The sequence below is a fragment of the Elephas maximus genome, chromosome 13 (assembly GCF_024166365.1).
Source record: "Elephas maximus indicus isolate mEleMax1 chromosome 13, mEleMax1 primary haplotype, whole genome shotgun sequence".
Classification (NCBI taxonomy): domain Eukaryota; kingdom Metazoa; phylum Chordata; class Mammalia; order Proboscidea; family Elephantidae; genus Elephas; species Elephas maximus.
In genome coordinates this window covers 74,623,569-74,642,298 of record NC_064831.1, presented here as the reverse complement: position 1 = coordinate 74,642,298, position 18,730 = coordinate 74,623,569, and the positions used below count along the sequence as shown (strand labels likewise).

Below are 18,730 nucleotides of genomic sequence, written 5' to 3'. Positions count from 1 at the left end.
GTTTCCCCAGACTAATGAGTTCTACTAAAGACTTTTTTAGTTATTAGCTTTCACTAACTAGTTCCATTTCAATCATTAATATTCAAAGGAGCTTAAATCTTGAAAAGGGCAATGTTACTAATTCCTTAACCTTTTCAAATTTCAAATGACAAACAGAAAAGAATGAACTTTTAAAAACACTGCCCTTATTCTCGCTTCATCTGAAAACACTAAACATATTCAAATATTCAAATGAGAACTAGATCATCATCTTCTGCCATTTATAAAGATACAGACCAAGATGACCTTATGGGTTCAGTCCATTAAGAAGAAAAACAGCTCCGCAAGTCAAAGAACAGTCAGCTAAGAGATAACACTTGTGTTATCAACTTATTTTCATTTTGTTTTATTTTAAAGAGAAACAAGAAAGAAAACCAAGTGCTAGAGCAGATATTTTTTGCACAATAGTTTCAGAAAGCAAGAAAAGGTTCAATTCCATCGAAATTGATTGGAGTCTTCTATAGAATGTCTTCTCACCTCTCACCTGTTCTATCCTACAAATGTACTTCTAAAAATGTCCTAAGATATTTGTATTAATTAATGAACCCTCTCTTTCTAAGAAGAAGTAGCCTATCAGTATTATTTTCAGAATTTAAGCTCCAGTTTTCAGTAACAACGAATTTAGTAAGGAGAAATGGATAGGCAGGGAATAACATTCAGTACAGGAATGAGGAGGATATTTTGAAGGCTTCGGTTTGAAGGCTCTGGTCCCACTACACAGGGAATATGGCAGTGCTTTCCAAGCTGTGCTGCAGACGGGGATCATCTGGAGAGCTTTTTCAGAATCCCAATGTCCTGGTCATACCCCAAACCATTTAAAAATCAGAATGTCTGGGGATGGGAGGCAGGCATCAGTATTTCGTAAGGATCCCAGGTGGTTCCAGTGTGTAGAAAAAATTGGAAACACTAGGAATATGGATTTTCACCTCTGAGGACTTAGGGTTTTGTCCCTGGGTACACGTTTGTTCTTAAAGCCTTTGTTAAGGTTCCTCATGTGGAAGTGAATTCCTTTTTGCAGAAAGCGTTCAGAGAGTAGATGGGACATCTGTTTGGTCAGACTATTACAGAAGGTATTCTAGACACACAGTTTTCAAGCTTTTACTCTGAATTTTTAAAAATCAGTGATAGCCTTTGTTCAAATAAAACTCTGCTTTAAAAGTATATAAATAAAACAGATAAAAGCTGAGTTGTTCTGTTTGAATAATGACGCATTTCTATTGCGCACTTACTGTATGCAAAGTGCTACTGTAGATATTTTATAAGTGATTTTCAGAACAACTCTATAAAGTGGGTAGTATTATTATTTCAACTTTATACACTAGGAGACTGAGGCTTAGAGAGGCCTAAAGTTATATATCTATAAAATGATAAAGGTGAGATTTGAACCAAGGGAGCCCAAGAGAATCCACTCTCACTGTATTAAATTGTCTCTGAGCCACTCTAGAATTTTAAGCAGAGAGTAAGTACCACAATCATATTTGCATTTATGAAAGATCACTTCAGAAGCTATAGAGTATATAGAAGACACTCAAATATTTGTTGAATTAATGAGTAAATTGGAAAAAGATGAGGTGGTAGACTGGGAGATGAGTTACCCAGGCTATTATTTGTAATTGAATACTTGGCAACTATTAAAATTACTATTAAAAACACACTGTAAACATGCATACAGGAGAATAAGGGAAAAAATAGAGAAAAGGATACATATACAGAATTATCACAATCATATAAAAAATACATTAAAAAAGGGACTAAAAGTTAATAGTGATGATATCTCAACTACGGGTGACTTAATGTCATCTGGACTTTTTAATGTTTTCAACATTTCCTATAATGAAAATATATTAACTTTTTTCTGATTATAAAAGCATTTTTCAAAAGGTCACAATAGCCCAGGCAGGAAACGATGAGGGTTTGAAATAGAACAGCAGCAGGAAAGACGACTATAAAAAGGTTGAACAGAGGGGTGAAATAACAACTTCAGTGGCCAACTGACCATGACAGAAGGGGAATCAAGAGCGACTCCTACGTTTGTAACACTGGCAACTGAGCAGATGGCCGCGACCACCACAGAAACAGGAGGAAGAAGAGGTTTGTGGGAAAAGATTTCTTTGTTATGCCAGGTTTCAAGTGCCTGTTCAACATCCAGATGTAGATATCCAATGTAGAGTGAAAATTAATCTAGACTTCAGCAAAGAGAGTTGGATGAGAGATAAAGATTTAGAAATTCAGATACAGATGGCAATTAAAAGGACAGTGGTAGATAAGATTGCATAAAAGTCATGAAAGGACCATTCAAAAACTTTTAAAACATTAAATAAACTTCTATTATCTGATTAAACTCTACTTTTAAATTTACATTTAATATATCAATAATGATAAATCTTAAAGTTATATATAAAACATTTTAATATTTTTAAACTGACTTCAGCTCTATAAAGGAAAAAAAAAAATCAGTTGTGAATGTTGCCTGACATTTCAGATAATAAAATAAATAATATGAAGGTGTTTTATCTTTACCCACAAAGGCTTCCAGGTCTAAAAGTAGATTCCACGTCTAAAAGCGGACTTTCACTTGGCCCAAGACCTTTGAGGTATATTTGGTTCCAGGTTAAAATTATATTCTTTGAAGTTAAATGAAACCACCCAGTCACATAAATAACCTTTTCTAGTGACTTTTTCCAGCCTTAATCAGCTCCTTCTCTGACATGATCTGGTTTTTCTTCTCTTCTTTACTCAAGATCAGCAATCAGAAAAGCATAGAATATAACTAACCTAGCTACAAATTTTCTAGATCGGCAATCAGAAAGCTTAGTATACAAATAACCCAGCAACAAAATAACTTAGTACAAATACCATCTCTAAGTCCAAACTGATATTAAAAATTTTCCAGCTGTAGCAGAAGTGAACTACTTACAGGACCAGCAGTGTTTTGAGCAGGTCTTCTAGTCTAATGCCCTGTTCACTCCAACATCTCCAGTTAAGAGGTCATCAGCTTGTTCTTAAACACCTTCAATGAAGCTAACTAAACCTGAAATAATCCTGGAAGTATCTCCAAAAGAAGCCTCCCTGGGCCCTGTTTTAGTACGCCTTTTCCCTAGAGTGGTCTTTTCCCTTAGAGTACCAATTAGCGTGGTTTCTTCTTCCATTAGTGTTTGAACACTTCACAAATTGATGCTCTCCACTGAATTCAAGACTATCTGGGAACCTAGGGCCACATAATTATTTGAACTTGAAAGGTCCTCTGATATTATCTAGGTCTAGTCTCACTTTACAGATGAAGAAAGTATGGTTTAGTGAATAAGTGACTTGCCCAAGGCTGTAGCTGGACAATGAAAGAGCTAGAAACCCAAGTTTCTGTACTTCTAGAGTAGTATTTTAAATGCTGTCCCACCTAATAAAATCCATACATTTCTTTAGCTCTCTAAAAATACTTTTGTGCTTGATCGTGTATTAATAAAAGATGGAGCTAAGATACAAGAAAGAATAACAGGAGTCTACTGGAGATCCAGTGCCTCCGACCACTTGCTGGAGGTGGAAGTACATAATACAATAACGAAGGAGTCAAGTTTATCTTTTAAAAAGAAATACACCGTTGTCTAGACTCTTTACAGAAGTACACTGCCACAGCTTTCTCCTGCAGAGTGGCTAGTGGATTTGAACCACTGACCTTTCAATTGGCAGCTGAGTGCTTTAACCACTGCACCATCAGAGCTCCTGTCTAGACTGTAGACAATGTTAGTGATTCAATTTATTTTATATTTATACTCCATTATTTCCAGAAAGGGTTTCAGGTGGCTTACAAAATGAAGCCCAAAATAAAACAGAATTATAATGACTCAAATAACCAAATGGTAATTTTCCAAACGAGTTACTAAATTAAGTTTTTAAGTCACTAAGAGTATGAGTGCAAGGATTGGGAAGAAAAGAAAAATCAGTAACATTTGTCCAGTTAAGAGCATTAATATCTTCAAAGTTCCTGAGGTCTAGTTTAGAAGTGATATTTAAAGGTCAGCATGAAACAAAGAAGTAATTAGTGATGCCTCTGTACTGACACTGGGAATGGGCAGCAGAAAAACTCTTAATTTGTGGAGATACTATAAAATCTAGTGAACTAACAACTAAATGTCGGGCCTGATGGATCAAAGTTGAGCATGTAAGAAGACCAAAGAATTTCAGGAAAATAAGAATACGATAAAACACTTTCTTAAAGGATTCAAATACAGCATGTGCCAAAAATAAAGCTCATATATAACCTTTGTATAGAAAGGTTATAAGCCCTTTGGAGTTCTGAATGAGAAGTGCCTAACGAGGTGAGAATGTCTCACAATGTAGTAGCAGTAACTAATTTCCCCCCAGGCCATCCTCTGGGAAAGAGCAGTTTCTAAGGCACTGATGTTTTAGTCACTGAGAATATTTTAATAGCTCATTTTTTCTTCCAAGGAAGATTCTTAATGCTATATAAGTTCATACCTTGAAAAGAAAAATTAATTGTTACCTGAGCACCACTACAATTGGACTTTCACTTCCAGTTATTACCATTAACCCCTTCCAGATCATTAGTGCTGAGGAGACAATCATTCCAAAATTTAGGACTTGATAATAAAGCTGTAGGAACAAAAAAGAAGAGATCAGACCCACAATTATCCCCATTCAGGCAAGCAAATGAGGGTAGTATCAACTTAAAAGTTTCAATTACTACGATTAAGTCAGCTGAAGTTCTGAGACATTCTCTAAAATGCTGTAATAACTGTACCATCAGCATCCTGGAACAGTCTTCTATTGTGTCCTGCTGCACTCTGTTTGCTAAAATACCAGTTACACATTTATATAATCATTTCTAATTTTCAGAAACTTTGACACAAGTTATTTCACATGGGCCTCACAACCATCAGGCTAATTCAATCTCATCCGTACTACATACCAGCTTCTGATCCCCTCTAGGACTTAATTTTCACAGTATTTATCTGGCCCTTAATAATCAGAGCATGTTCAAGGACATTTAACCCCACTCCCTCACTTTACAGTTGTGGAAACTTTGTTTCAGAGAAAGGAAGTGACTGCCAAAGTCAAACAGCTTGTCAGTTATAGTCAGGACATAAAGGTCAGCCGGCTTTCTCTCTTACTAATTTCCATTACTCCACAAATTCTATACTTCTATGATTTGAATAAGCTGATATAATACCAGGAGCCCTGGTGGCACAGTGGTTAAGTGCTCGGCTAACCAAAAGGTTGGCTGTTAGAACCTACCAGCCACTCCTCAGGAGAAAGATGTAGCAGTCTGCTTCTGCAAAGATTTACAGCCATGGGGCAGTTCTACTCTGTTCTAAAGAGACACTAGGGTCAGAATCAACCCTAGGGCAACGGGTTTGGTTTTCGTGGAGGAGGGATACAATACCAGAAAGTGAAAGAGCTAGTGCGAGGTAATTGTGTTGGGCTAAGTCTGGATAACAGATAAAAGTAGGGAGGATGACTGGAAACCAAGAGAAATAGCTCAAGATGTGAAAAGAATACTGGGAGAAATCTGAAAAAGCTTTATTAGGGTTAGATTATGGAGGACCTTAACTGTAGGACTGAAGATATGGATGATAAAGGACATTCATAATAAACTTTAAAGGGGGAAAAAAAAGGCTTCAAAAATATGTATAAGCTCATTTTTGTTACTTAAAATATTATGTATACAGACATTACATTCTACAAGACAACTATCCTAGTTTTTTCAAAAAATCCAGTGTCATGGAAAAAACTATCCTTACTCATAGGAGATGCATGCTAAAGCAGGTAGGGGTGAACAACTAATTTTCAAATGATTTCAGTAAAAAAAAACATACACACATGCATGCACACACAAATATCATACAGCAAACATGAAAAAAAGTTAACAATTGCTGAATCCAGGTGTAATTTACAGATGTTCACTGTATTACTCTTTTCAATTTTTCTTAAAAAAATTTAAAGTATGTATAGAAAAAAACTGGAGTAAAATAAATATATTAAATCTTCGGTCATTTTGTACCTTTCATTTTGTTTATCTGTAGTTTCTATGTTTGTTTTTTAAATTAATTTTTATTTCAATCAAAATATTAAATACACATAGTACCAGGAGATACATAACAAGGAAACAGCAATGTCCTGGCCATAGCAAGCTGCCCCCTCCTCTATTAGCTGCTTCTTCTGGTATTTACTCCCATGCTTCTACAGACTATTTGTTTCTCTTCCTTCATAAATTTTGAACATTATCTATTTACTATTATTTCCCTTTTTTACTATAATTAACTTATTCTTCCTGCAAATATTTTTAAAAGTTTCAAGCTTCATATTCGCATAAGTTCATATGTAATCTCTGGAAGAACACATAACAGTGGCAGCCTCTGGGAAGAACTAGGAATCAGGATAGAAAGAAAATACTTTACAATATAGAACTTTTGATTTTTAAGTTTTTACTATGTTAAAGTATCACCTATTCAAAAATAAATTTATTTTCTGAAGTCATCACCAACGCACAGAACATTGTTTTTTTGGCATTCAAATTAAGTATGAAGTACCCCATCAATGTGTTAATTAATGTCATCCACAAAGGAAGAAAGAAAGTATGGGCATATCCTAAAAAAAAATCTGGAAATATCTGCTATACTTTGAGTTATGGAGTAATAAGCGTACAAAGCTATAATCTGAAACCTAGTGTGACACTTCCCTCTGCGGGTGAAGAAACTAAGGCACAGCGAGGCTGAAGAATGTAATCAAAGCTCTACAGCAATTACTAGAACTAGAAGCAACTACTAGACATTTCAGCTCTTCAAGATGGTTGCTTTTTCAAAGACAAAAATGGTCTTTTCATACAGAAGATGGAAATGGGGGAGTAGAGTGGGAGAGGCTGTAAGTAGGAGGAAAGCTAGCTTCTAAGAAGCAGTCATGATCAACCAGAGGATAAGCAGCCAGGAATCCAGCTAGGGTTCTATCTCCCAAACTTTCCACACTAAAAGCCACCTACAGTGCAGGTTAGGACAACAGATTCTGGGCCCAACCTACAACCTCTGAGGTCTTGAAGGGCTGTGGGATTCCACAAAAAGTACGAAGCATAGTTTCATGATCCTTTATATTCAAAATCCTTGGGATGACTTGTGTATCAGAATTCACAATTGGTCAGATTTTGAAAAGGTAATACCTGCACATATTGTGTATTATATAACATCCCTAGCAGGATCTGTGACAATATCCCATAATCACACACATTAATATTTCAGCAGTGAGACATAAAAAATTTACACTAAGTGAAGTAAATAAAATTTACCCAGTAATGACCACAACTCAATCAGTTCAAGTCTGTTTTGTTGAGGAAAAACTTTCCATTTTCAGAAGAGCCCAAATATAGAGTTGTCAGAATAGGCATGAGATACCTAATAAGATAAGTGCTCTTTGAGAAAAAAAAAAAAAAAAAAAAAAGGCTTAAAATTTAGAATTTCCTATGTCTCTGCAAGGCAGTCACCATCCCACCCATAATTCTAATTCTCCTTTCCCTCAGACATGAAATACAATCTTTTACCCATTATAGTGACATTTATCTAACCAGCAAGATTATCTTCATCATTCTTATTAGAGAAAGACATTAAAAGTCCCTCACTGTAACTGGCATGTTTCTTAAAAGATGCCTATTTGTTGTACACTGCTAAGTAGAGCTCCACTGCTAACCAAAAGTAGGCAGTTTGAATCCACCAGCCACTCCTTGGAAACCCTATGGGGCAGTTCTACCCTGCCCTATAGGGTCGCTGTGAGTTGGAATCGACTTGATGGCAACGGGTTTTAAGTTGGTCTGCAAGCCAAAATCTATACAAAGGCACACTATTTGCTAAAACAATTATTCCATCTAAACAAAAGTTTGAGAAATGTCAGTCCCAGCCTGGTAATAACCCAAATGTCCATCACCATTATTTATGAAAATATCATAAATAATGATATTTTCAAATAATGGAATACTACTGTCATGGATTGAATTATCCACCCCCCGGCAAAAAAAAAAAAAAGTATCAATTTGGCTGGGCCATGATTCTCAGTATTGTGTGACTGTCCACCATTTTGTCATCTGATGTGATTTTCCTATGTGTTGTAAATCCTGCCTCTATGATGTTAATGAGGGGGGATGGACAGTAGTTGTGTTACTGAAGCAGGAGGAAATAAACTTCTCTTTGTTACAGCAGCACTAGATGACTAAGACAACTACTTAGGAATTGAAAGGAATGAACTACTGACACACAAAAACATAGATGAATCTTAAAAAAAAAAAAAAAAAGCTGTTCTAGCTGAATTTACCTTCTTGCCTAAAGTAACTAACACACTGGACAAAATATGTGAGACAAGGGTTTTCAGACACTGGACATTGCAAGGTAACCCCCACGACTGTGCCAATTTACAAACTAAAGAGTTTCCAGACCACAGGGCAAAGAAGGAAAATGTAGATGGAGTGTGGCAGTTTCCTTGGCTTACAGAAAAGAACTGGGAGTTTGGAGAGGTAAAAACAGGTAGAGGTCACAGGGCAGAGTCCCAGAAAGGGGACAGCTACATAGAGATCTGCAGAGGGCCTCTCCTCCAGTCTTCAGCCAAGCAACGATGCATATGTAAGGGAACTACCCTCAGATGCAAAAAGAACTATCTAAAACAAGCAGATGGAACAATTCCCAAAGCTCACACAGAACAGGAGTAGTTTGTGTTTCCACCAGCAAGAGTGCTAATCCTCCTAATAGATGGGGCTCTGGGTAGAGTATTAAGGAGGGTATTGTTCAGTTATGGTGCAAAGTTAGCCCTAATGCTGTGGGCCTGCCTAACAAAGCCTTTAAAAAGGCTCCAAAGGATCAAACTGTCTCCAAGATAACTGCATCCTAAAATAAAGCTCAAGAATATATATATGAATACAAAAATACCCACCACCCAACAAGGTAAAATTCACAATGTCTAGCATTCACATGCAAAGAGGCAGGAAAATATGACCTATAATGAGAAAAATCAATAAACGGAAACAGACCCAGAAATGGCAGAGATAATAGAATTAGTAGATAAAGAGATTAAAACAGATGTTCAAGAACGTGAAGGAAAGATTGAGCGTGTTAAGTAGAAATGTGGAAGATAGAAAAAATGTATCCAACACCTAAAACAAACTTCTAGAAACAAAAAATACAATGTCCTAAGTGAAAACTACAAGGACGGATTAACAGATTAGATACCACAGAAGAAAACTTCAGAGAACTTGAAGACATAGCAATAAAAACTATCTCAGATGAAAAATGATTTTTAAAAATGACATTAAGCAGCCCAACATACGTGTAATTGAGTCCCCCAGGAGGGAGAAAGGCAGAAAAATATTTGAAGAAATAATGGCCAAAAAATTTCCATATCTGATTAAAATGATAAAATCATAAATCCAAGAATCAAAACAAACTCCAAGCAGAAAAACATAGTTAGTAGCCCAATATCTCTGATTGGTGCAGACAGTTTGTGCTCAATTACTAACATAAAGGTTGTTGGTCCAAACCTACCTGGCAATGCCTTGAAAGAAAGACTTGGCGATCTGCTTCCATAAAGATTACAGCCAAGAAAACCCTAGGGAACAGATTTCTTCTATAACACATGGTGTTGCTATGAGTAAGACATCTACTCAACAGCAACAGTTTTGGTTTGGTTTATTTTAAGTTTACGACATGTGAAAGTAAAGCTCAGGACAATAACATGCTGGAGAGGGGAAATGGAAGTATACTGTTCTTATACAACAAAGTTATATAATATTACTTGAAAGTAGGCTGTGACAAGTTAAACATGTATATGTTAAACCCTTAAGCAGTCTAAATAAATATATCTAATGAGCTCACAAAGGAGGTAAAATGGAAACAAAAAATACTGAAGTAATCCAAATGAGGGGGAAAAAGAGGAACAGAACAAAAAACAGATGGAAAAAATAAAAAAAATCAAAGATGGTAGATTTAAACCCAACCATATCAATAATTACGTGAAATGTAAATGATCTGAAATCACACTTAAAAGGCAGACGTGGCATCCCTCGAGTTCATCTACATCTATATAATAATTTTTATAAAATGAAAATAAAATTATTTTACTGTCTGACCAACATTCTTCGTTGGTTTTCTTACTACAGGTAGTCCCTGATTTAGGATGCATCCCCGTTAGAATGAATTGCACTGATGACCATTCGTTTTGGTTTTTTCTGGCACCTCTTATTGTTAGTAATACGTACTCCAAACAATGTTACAGCGCATGACCTGCTGGTTATCATTCTCAAATGCTCACCTGCAGACGTTCGATTTTATGATTTACCATTCAAAACACTGCCATATAGATTTAGTTTAAATAAATCAGGGGCTTCAGTTGTCTGAAAACATGAACTCCAATGCTGATCGTTTTGCTAAAGTTGATAGGCAGATTTGGGAGGCAGTGAGATGCTACCGCAAAATATATGAAGAAAAAAAAGAAAAGGACCATACATACAACTCTCACTAATTTTCTGACTAGAAACGTCATCCCCATTCCCAGGGATAGTCCAGATTATCCAGAACTTTCCACAAGTTATCACTGCAGCTGACAAAATACCAACGTTGTCCAACTCTTCTTTATCGTTGGAGTAAATTTTTATGATTTGTATGTTTTTTATGTATGTATATACACATTAAAACACATGTGTAAGTTTATATGTAATGTTTCCAACCCCCCAAAACAAAGATTGGATTTATAAAGATATTGATAATAAAAGACAATAAAGAAAAAAAAAAAAAAGAGGTATCCAACTTACGTCAGAACTGACTTACAATGGAAGAGAACCCCGTCATAAATCCAGGACTACCTGTACTAATAGAATAAAGTCTAACCTCTTCAGTATATAAGGCCTTCCATGATCTTCCTGTTGCCCTCTCAACCTTATTTCTTGCCACAAGGATATTTCAGGCTCAGAACCGCAAAGATAGCTTGCAATGCAGTATATCACAGTCCCTTAACAAAGCTACTACGTGTAGTAGCTGAATGAAAATCCATGACCAATCAGAACTAAGTTACATATTCTTAATAAGACTGGTTGACTAAAGGGTTAGGTAGGTTGTCTTAGTAAGACAATCATCAGCTTTTAATGATGCCTACTCAAAGAGGCTCATTCCATGTTTTTCTGACAGTTTCCTATCCCAGAGGACCCCTGCGGCAAAAGGAATAAGACCACCAGAAGCAGTTTGTTTTTGGTGGCAGGGTCAACAAAACACTTTCACTGTTCTACTTGAGGATTACATGAACCCTAAAGTTCTCTATCATAATCTCGTCCATGGGGGCCTTGATTGGCTCTCCATTCTACACATCGAACTTATCTGTCATATTGCAATATTATGCTGACTGGACTCGGTAGTTGAACCTGGTGACCTAGACACCTTGGTAAAATACATATATGGCCACAGGGTAGGAACTGAATCCTAACTACAAAAATTCCCATCTCAGTGAAAATTCTGAGGGGTCCAGTAGTCTAGGGCATGTTAAGATATCCTTTCCAAGGTGAAGGACAAGCTGCTACATCTGGTTCCTTCTGCCACAAAGAAAGAGTACCCAGTGGGCTTCTTTGGACTCTGGAGGTAACATATACCTCATTTATGTGTGCTAATCCAATTCATTTACCTCGTAAACCAAAAGGCTGCCAGTTTTGAGTGGGACTCTGCAACAGGTCCCAGCTGCCATGAAAGCTGACTTATCACTTAGGTCATATGACCCAGATCTGATGACTGAAGATTTGGAACAGATTAGGGATGCTCTATATGGAGTCCTTGGCAGTCCCTCATAGGTAAATCACAGATAGACCTTTGGGATTTGGGGGCAAAGCTATACTATCCTTTAGAGAATTATTTTCCTCTTGAGTAACAACTTCCAGCTTGCTACTAAGTTTTAGTAGAGATTCTTTACTAGACTCTTTATATTTGATCGTGGGTTACCAAGTTACCATGTGATCTAAACTCCCATCATGAACTGGATGCCACCAGGATCGCCAAGCCATAAAGTTGGGCATGCATCCCATCAGCAACTGAAAGTGGAAGATACAACATGCAGCTCAAACAGGTCCTGAAGACACAATGTATTTACAAATAAGTGGCTTAGGCACACATGGTGCCTACTCATGCTACATAGCCTCTTCTCTCTCATCTTGCACTTGTGGCCTCATGGAGGCCAGCTGACTAAGGACGACATTGGGCTTGATTTTTAGAGGTTCTACATACATGCTGGCACCGACTAAAGGTAGACAACCCCATTCAGGGGTGAAAATGAAGCATGGAGGAAAAGAGAAATCCTCCCAATGGGCAGAACTTCAACAGCCACTTAGCCTGGAAGGAGAGATGGCCGCACGTATGGATCTATACTGACTCAAGATAAATGATTTGCAATTTGGCTGGATGGTCAGGGACTTGAAAGGGACATCATTGGAAAGTTGGAGACAAGAGGTTTGGAGAAGATGTATGTGGATGGCAGTATCCAAATAGGCACATAAGAGTGTGAAGATATCTGTGTCCCTTGTGAATGCTCATCAAAGAATAACCTCAGCAAAAGAAAGTCTTTCTCCACAGCCACCCCTGTCTTGCCCAAGGGCTCAAGATCGAAGTGGTTGTAGCAGCCAAGCTGACGGTTATGTACAGACTCAGCAACATGGACTTCCACTCACCAAGACAAATCTGGTTCTAGCTACTGCTGCGTGCCTAACCTGACAACAGCAGAGGCCAACGCCAGCACCATTCCTGGTGACAGGCTGATTATGTTGGATCACTTCCATTATGGAAGGGGCAGCTCTTATTAGAGTGGGCTCTGAATATGGGTTTACCTTTCCTGTCCTCAGTACTTCTGTCAAAACTACCATCTGTAAGAGACAGAAAGGGCCACATAAACCAGAGACTACATCAGCCTGAGACCAGAAGAACTAGATGGTGCCCGGCTACCACCAATGACGGACCTGACAGGGAACACAACAGAGAATCCCTGATGGAGCAGGAGAACTGTGGGATGCAAACCTCAAATTCTTGTGAATTTTGACTGAGGATAGAGGGACCCCTGAGGTCATGGTCCCTGGACCCTCTGTTAGCCTGGGACTGGAAACATTCCCAAAGCCAACTCTTCAGACAGGGATTGGACTGGACTATAAGACAGAAAATGATACTGGTGAGGAGTGAGCTTCTTGGATCAAGGAGACACATGAGACTAGGTGGGCAGCTCCTGTCTGGAGGCGAGATGAGAACGCAGAGGGACAGAAGCTGGCTGAATGGACACAGGAAATACAGGGTGGGGAGGAGAAGTGTGCTGTCTCATGAGGTGGAGAGCAAATATGAGTACACAGCAAGGTGTGTATAAGTTTTTGTATGAGACAGTGGCTTGATTTGTAAACTTTCACTTAAAGCACACACACATATTAAAAAAAAAACCTACCATCTGTGGACTTACTTATCACTCATCATCATGGTATTTCACAGAACATTGCTTCTGACCAACTATCAACCAACCCATTGCTGTCAAGTCGATTCCGACTCGTAGCAAACCTGAGACAGAGTAGAACTGCCCTATAGGGTTTCTAAGGAGCAGCTCATGGATTCAACCTGCCAACCTTATGGTTAGCAGCTGTAGCTCTTAACCACTGTGCCACCAAAACTTATTTTACAGCAACTAAAGCACAGTATTGGCAGGTGCTCATAGAATTTGCTGGTCTTACTATGTCCCCCCATCACCTTGACGCAGCTGACCTGAAAGAACAGTGGAATGATAGGTCAATTATCAATTTATTGTCTCTCAGTTCCAAATCGACACTTCTTTGTGTATTGGAGCTGAACCCTATAAACATTTTCCTTTGCCAGCTGTTTCAATGATGTTGGATGTGTTAGTAAGGGGCACTGGAGAGCCACCACAAGGCAATCCAAGGGGAGGAAGCAGCTGCTCTTCTCGGTCCCAATGTGTTTTTACTCCACAGAGTAGCCAGTTGACCTGTATGTAGGAGGCCTGGCAGTGCTCACCTCAGTGCCCTCAGACTGGCTCCAATCCACATACACTCTCTGGCAAATTTCTCAGGCCAACCCCAGCAGATCACTTCTATGAACCAGCTCCAGCTCATTTCTCCGGCAAATTTCATTGCCACTGACAGACTGCATGCTCCCATGGTAGTGGCACCCTCTCCAGAGGTCTGAATCTCAGCCTTAGGGGTTGGGGAGAGGCGTTTTCTTAGTTTCTTCCTTGTTCACTCTCCCTTAGCCTAGAGGGTAGTAGCTGTTTTCTAAATGTGCTACTTTTGGACTCCTTAAGAGTTCTCTTTTACTTCTTTTAGTAAGTAACTAACCATCCCTATCTAGTTAACAATTCTTTATATTAAATTTTCCCTGTTCAATTACTGCGTGGTTTCTGTCTCTAAGTGAGACAAACGGCCTTCCAAAGACACAATTATAGCACCAGCTGGATGTGGGGCTGGGATAATGCCCTCCAGTATATGGTGGATGCTCTTAATTAGCAACCAACATATGCTGCTGTTTCTTTTCTGGCCAGCAATCACTAATCTAGGAATTAAAGGGCAGGAATGAGAGTGGCTCCTCTCACTATTACCCCTAATGAACCACTAGGGAAATTTCTGCTTCCCATCCTTAAAACTTTGGGTTCTACTGTTTTTTTTTTAAGTTTCAGTTCCCAAAGGAGATAGTCTTCCAGCAGTGGGACACAATGGTTGGATTGAACTGGAGGTTGAGCCTGCCACCTGGATACTTTGGGCTTCTGATGCCAGTGAACCAAAAGGTGGGGGGTGGGGGAGGGTGGAGTGGTTATTGTATTGGCTAAGGTCACTGAGTCTGACCATCAGGGAGAAATAGGGTTGCTCCTACACAATGAGGGAAAAGAGGCGATAACAAATAACAGTAGATTCTCTGAGGCCCCTCTTAGTATTACCAGGTCCCGGGATAAAAGTTAATGGAAAAGTAAAACAACCCAATTCAGACAGGACTGCTAATGACATGGAGCCTTCAGTAACGAAGGTTTGGGACACCCCACAGGCAAGGAACTATAACTGAGGCTATTGCTGAGAGCAAAAGGAATATGGAATGGCTAATGGAAGAAAAAAAAATTCATTTTTAATGGAAGAAGGAAATTATAAATACAGTTATGCCCATGTGACCAATTACAGAAACAAGGGATAGTTGCACCACATTAGAGAGAAGTGTAATTTTTATTTTTCTCTTTATTTGAAAGTTAAATATGACTAAAAGATGTGTGTACAGATTCCAAGTTGACAATGCATACACCACAGCAGTTTTGACTATGTCAATTTGACTGAGCTAGAAGTAGGTTTCCCAGAACCCCCTTCTTTATAGGGTTCTGGGTTAGAGCTGGCCAAAAAGAGAAATTTGTTCAAGATTTGGAGGATACAACTGAACAGCAGCTATTACACTCTGAAGGTCACTCGGATTAGACTCGATGAGAGACAGACATCAAGGGCTTGGCAGATTCAAGTCTGTCCTCGAGCACCCCTGCTCCATGTCCAGCTCTTCTGGCTGACTAACAGAGACTAGGTGTAGAGGCAACAGCCGTCCACAGACTTCTCCACCTGCTCTCCTTTGTGATCCCACTCTGGCAGCCAGACACGGTTCCAAGAACTCCATGGCCAAGTCTGGATTTGTCCACTCACACCAGTACTTCAGAAGAGCTGGTTAGTGACTTTTCTTTGATTTTCCCAACTCCACTTTCAGAATCTTATTTATCCAGCTTCTCCCACAATTGTGTAAGGTCTTATTCCTATAATAAACCCCTTATTCCATAATACTCATAGCAGTTCTGCTTCTCAGACAACACCCTGGCTGATATACCATGTTTTTCAGACAAAGCTTTCTTCTGTTCTGTGGACACATGCACTGTTTAGATTACATATCTCACCTCCCTCCTTGAAGTCAGAGGAAACTCTTTGGAAGAAGAGTTACAATACAATTTGTTTTAAGTGGAGCTCATCTTTATTGCTGTAAGATTGTGCCATCTGGCTGTGGGAATGAATAATCATGCTTGCGTTAATGTCCTTGGAGAGAATACTATAAAAAAAAAAAAGATGTGATGTATCTAGGAATAGTAGCAAGTAAATGCCTTAATTTTTAGGATGATGCTGCATTCTGGATTTTGTTCAAAGTTACATTTGAGAGAGAATGAATTTCTGGATGGTCAAGAAGAATATACCTGTGCCTGGTAAGCACAGTTTATAATTTAACTTGTAACTTCCTTCTGTACGTAATGGGGACTAATGTTAGTATTTCCACACCACGAAACCTGTCAATTCATTAATGAATGCTGACACTCTGCCAATGATATTTTCCTGACCCTATACAAGACCCGATTCGTTTTCAATAACTACAACAAAAAAGTAATGGATTCAGCCCCTGTGCTGTATACACTTCCTATCTGCTGCATACTTATCCATACTAGATCCATCTCTAAGAAAAATTTTCTAAGTTTCTACGTGCTTCATGAGAGGGCCAATTCATTCAAATAAAAAATATCAAAGACATCCAGAATTCAATTAGGTATCACTGTAATACCCACTAAGAGTTGGGTGATCCTAAGAGAAGGAAGGTATGAAAACAAAGGATTCTGTTAAGTCCTAAGGTCTTCAGATTTAATCAGGAAGATACACAGATATTAAAATCCAAAGAGATGTAAAATTCAATCAAGTAATGGAAACAGCCTGTTGTATTTAGTTGCTGTCGGGTCAATTCTGACTTACGGTGACCCCATGTGTGCACAATAGAACTGCTCCGTAGGGTTTTGCAGGCCGTGACCTTTCAGAACCAGATCGCCAGGCCTGTCTTCTAAGGCACCTCTGGGTGGGTTCAAATTACCAACTTTTTGGCTAGTAGTTGAGCACTTAACTGTTTGCACCACCCAAGGACTCCTAGTAAGCACTCTAGGCGGGAGCTAAGTAAATTTCCATGAGAGTCAGATTGGTCCCATCAGGGCTCAGACGTGGATCCAGCCACATCCTGGCCAATACCCCCTGGTCATTAAGCAATTCAGCAAGAAGAGAAGACAACCCCAAAAATTATATGTGAAGGTAACCTAAAAAAATTATTTGGCATGACAATTATTTTCTTAAATAAGTCAACATCATTTAAGGGGTCTTGGTGGTGCAATGGTTAAGTGCTCGGCTGTTAACCAAAAGGTCAGTGGTTCAAACCCACTAGTTGCTCCACAGGAGGAAAGACATGGTGATCTGCTCACTTAAAGATTTCAGCCTGGGAAACCCCATGGGGCAGTTCTACTCTGTCATATAGGGTCACTATGAGTTGGACCTTACCTGAAGAGAATTAGAACAAGTCCACAAGAGCCAAAGTACAACCTTGAGTACATCCCATCTGAATTTAGAGACCATCTTGAGAAGAAATCTGATGTGTTGAAAACTAATGACCTAAGACCAGACGAGTTGTGGAATGACATCAAGGACATCATACATGAAGAAAGCAAGAGGTCATTAAAAAGACAGGAAAAAAAGAAAAGACCAAAATAGTTGTCAGAAGAGATTCTGAAACTTGTTCTTGAACACTGAGTAGCTAAAATGAAAGGGAGAAATGATGAAGTAAAAGAGCTGAACAGAAGATTTCAAAGAGTAGCTCCAGAAAACAAAGTAATATATTATAATCATATGTGCAAGGTCCTGGAAATAGAAAACCAAAAAGGAAGGGCATTCTGGCATTTCTCAAGCTGAAGAAAAAACTCAAGCCTCAAGTTGCAATACTGAAGGATTCTATAGGGAAAATATTAAACGGTGCAGGAAGCATCAAAAGAAGATGGAAGGAATACACAGAGCCACTACATCAAAAAGAATTGGTTGACGTTCAACCATTTCAGAAGGAAGCATATGATCAGGAACTGATGGCACTGAAGGAAGAAGTCCAAGCTGCACTGAAAGCATTGGTGAAAAACAAGGCTCCAGGAATTGAGGGAATATCAACTGAGGTGCTTCAGGAAACATATGCAAGTGCTGGAAGTACTCACTCGTCTGTGCCAAGAAATCTGGAAGACAGCTACTTGGCCAATTGGCTGGAAAACATTTGTATTTATGCCTAATTCCAAGAAAGGTGATCCAAGGGAATGAGGAAATTATCAAACTATCATTAAAATGACATGTAGGTAAAATTTTGCTGCAGATCATTCAAAAGCAGCTGCAGCATCAACAGGTAACGGCCAGAAATTCAAGCTACATTGAGAAGAGGACATGGAACAAGGGATATCCTTGCTGATGTCAGATAGATGAAAGCAGAGAATACCAGAAAGATGTTTACCTGTGTTTTATTAACTATACAAAGGCATTCAACTGTGCAGATCATACCGAATTATGGATAACATTGCAAAAAATGGGAATTCCAGAACACTTAATTGTGCTCATAAGGAACCTGTACATAGATCAAAAGTCACTCGGTCAAACAGAACAAGGTAATACTGCATTTAATGTCAGGAAAGGTGTGCATCAGGGTTGTACCCTTTCGCCATACCGACTCAATCTGTATGCTGAGCAAATAATCCGAGAAGCTGGACTATATGAAGAAGAACGGGGCATCAGGATTGGAGGAAGACTTACTAACAAACTGCACTACGCAGATGACACAACCTTGCTTGCTGAAAGTGAAGAGGCCTTGAAGAACTGATTGATGAAGATCAAAGACCACAG

The 18,730-nt window shown here is 38.7% G+C and overlaps 1 protein-coding gene across 1 annotated transcript in view; it reads right to left on the bottom strand.

The window, feature by feature from the left end:
* Positions 1-18,730, bottom strand: part of SEC11A (SEC11 homolog A, signal peptidase complex subunit) — a 43,692-nt gene that overhangs the window by 13,787 nt on the left and 11,175 nt on the right. The window contains exon 2 of the mRNA XM_049905638.1: positions 4,538-4,647. Coding sequence (XP_049761595.1) covers positions 4,538-4,647 — 110 coding nt within the window. The remainder of the gene's footprint in view (positions 1-4,537; positions 4,648-18,730) is intronic.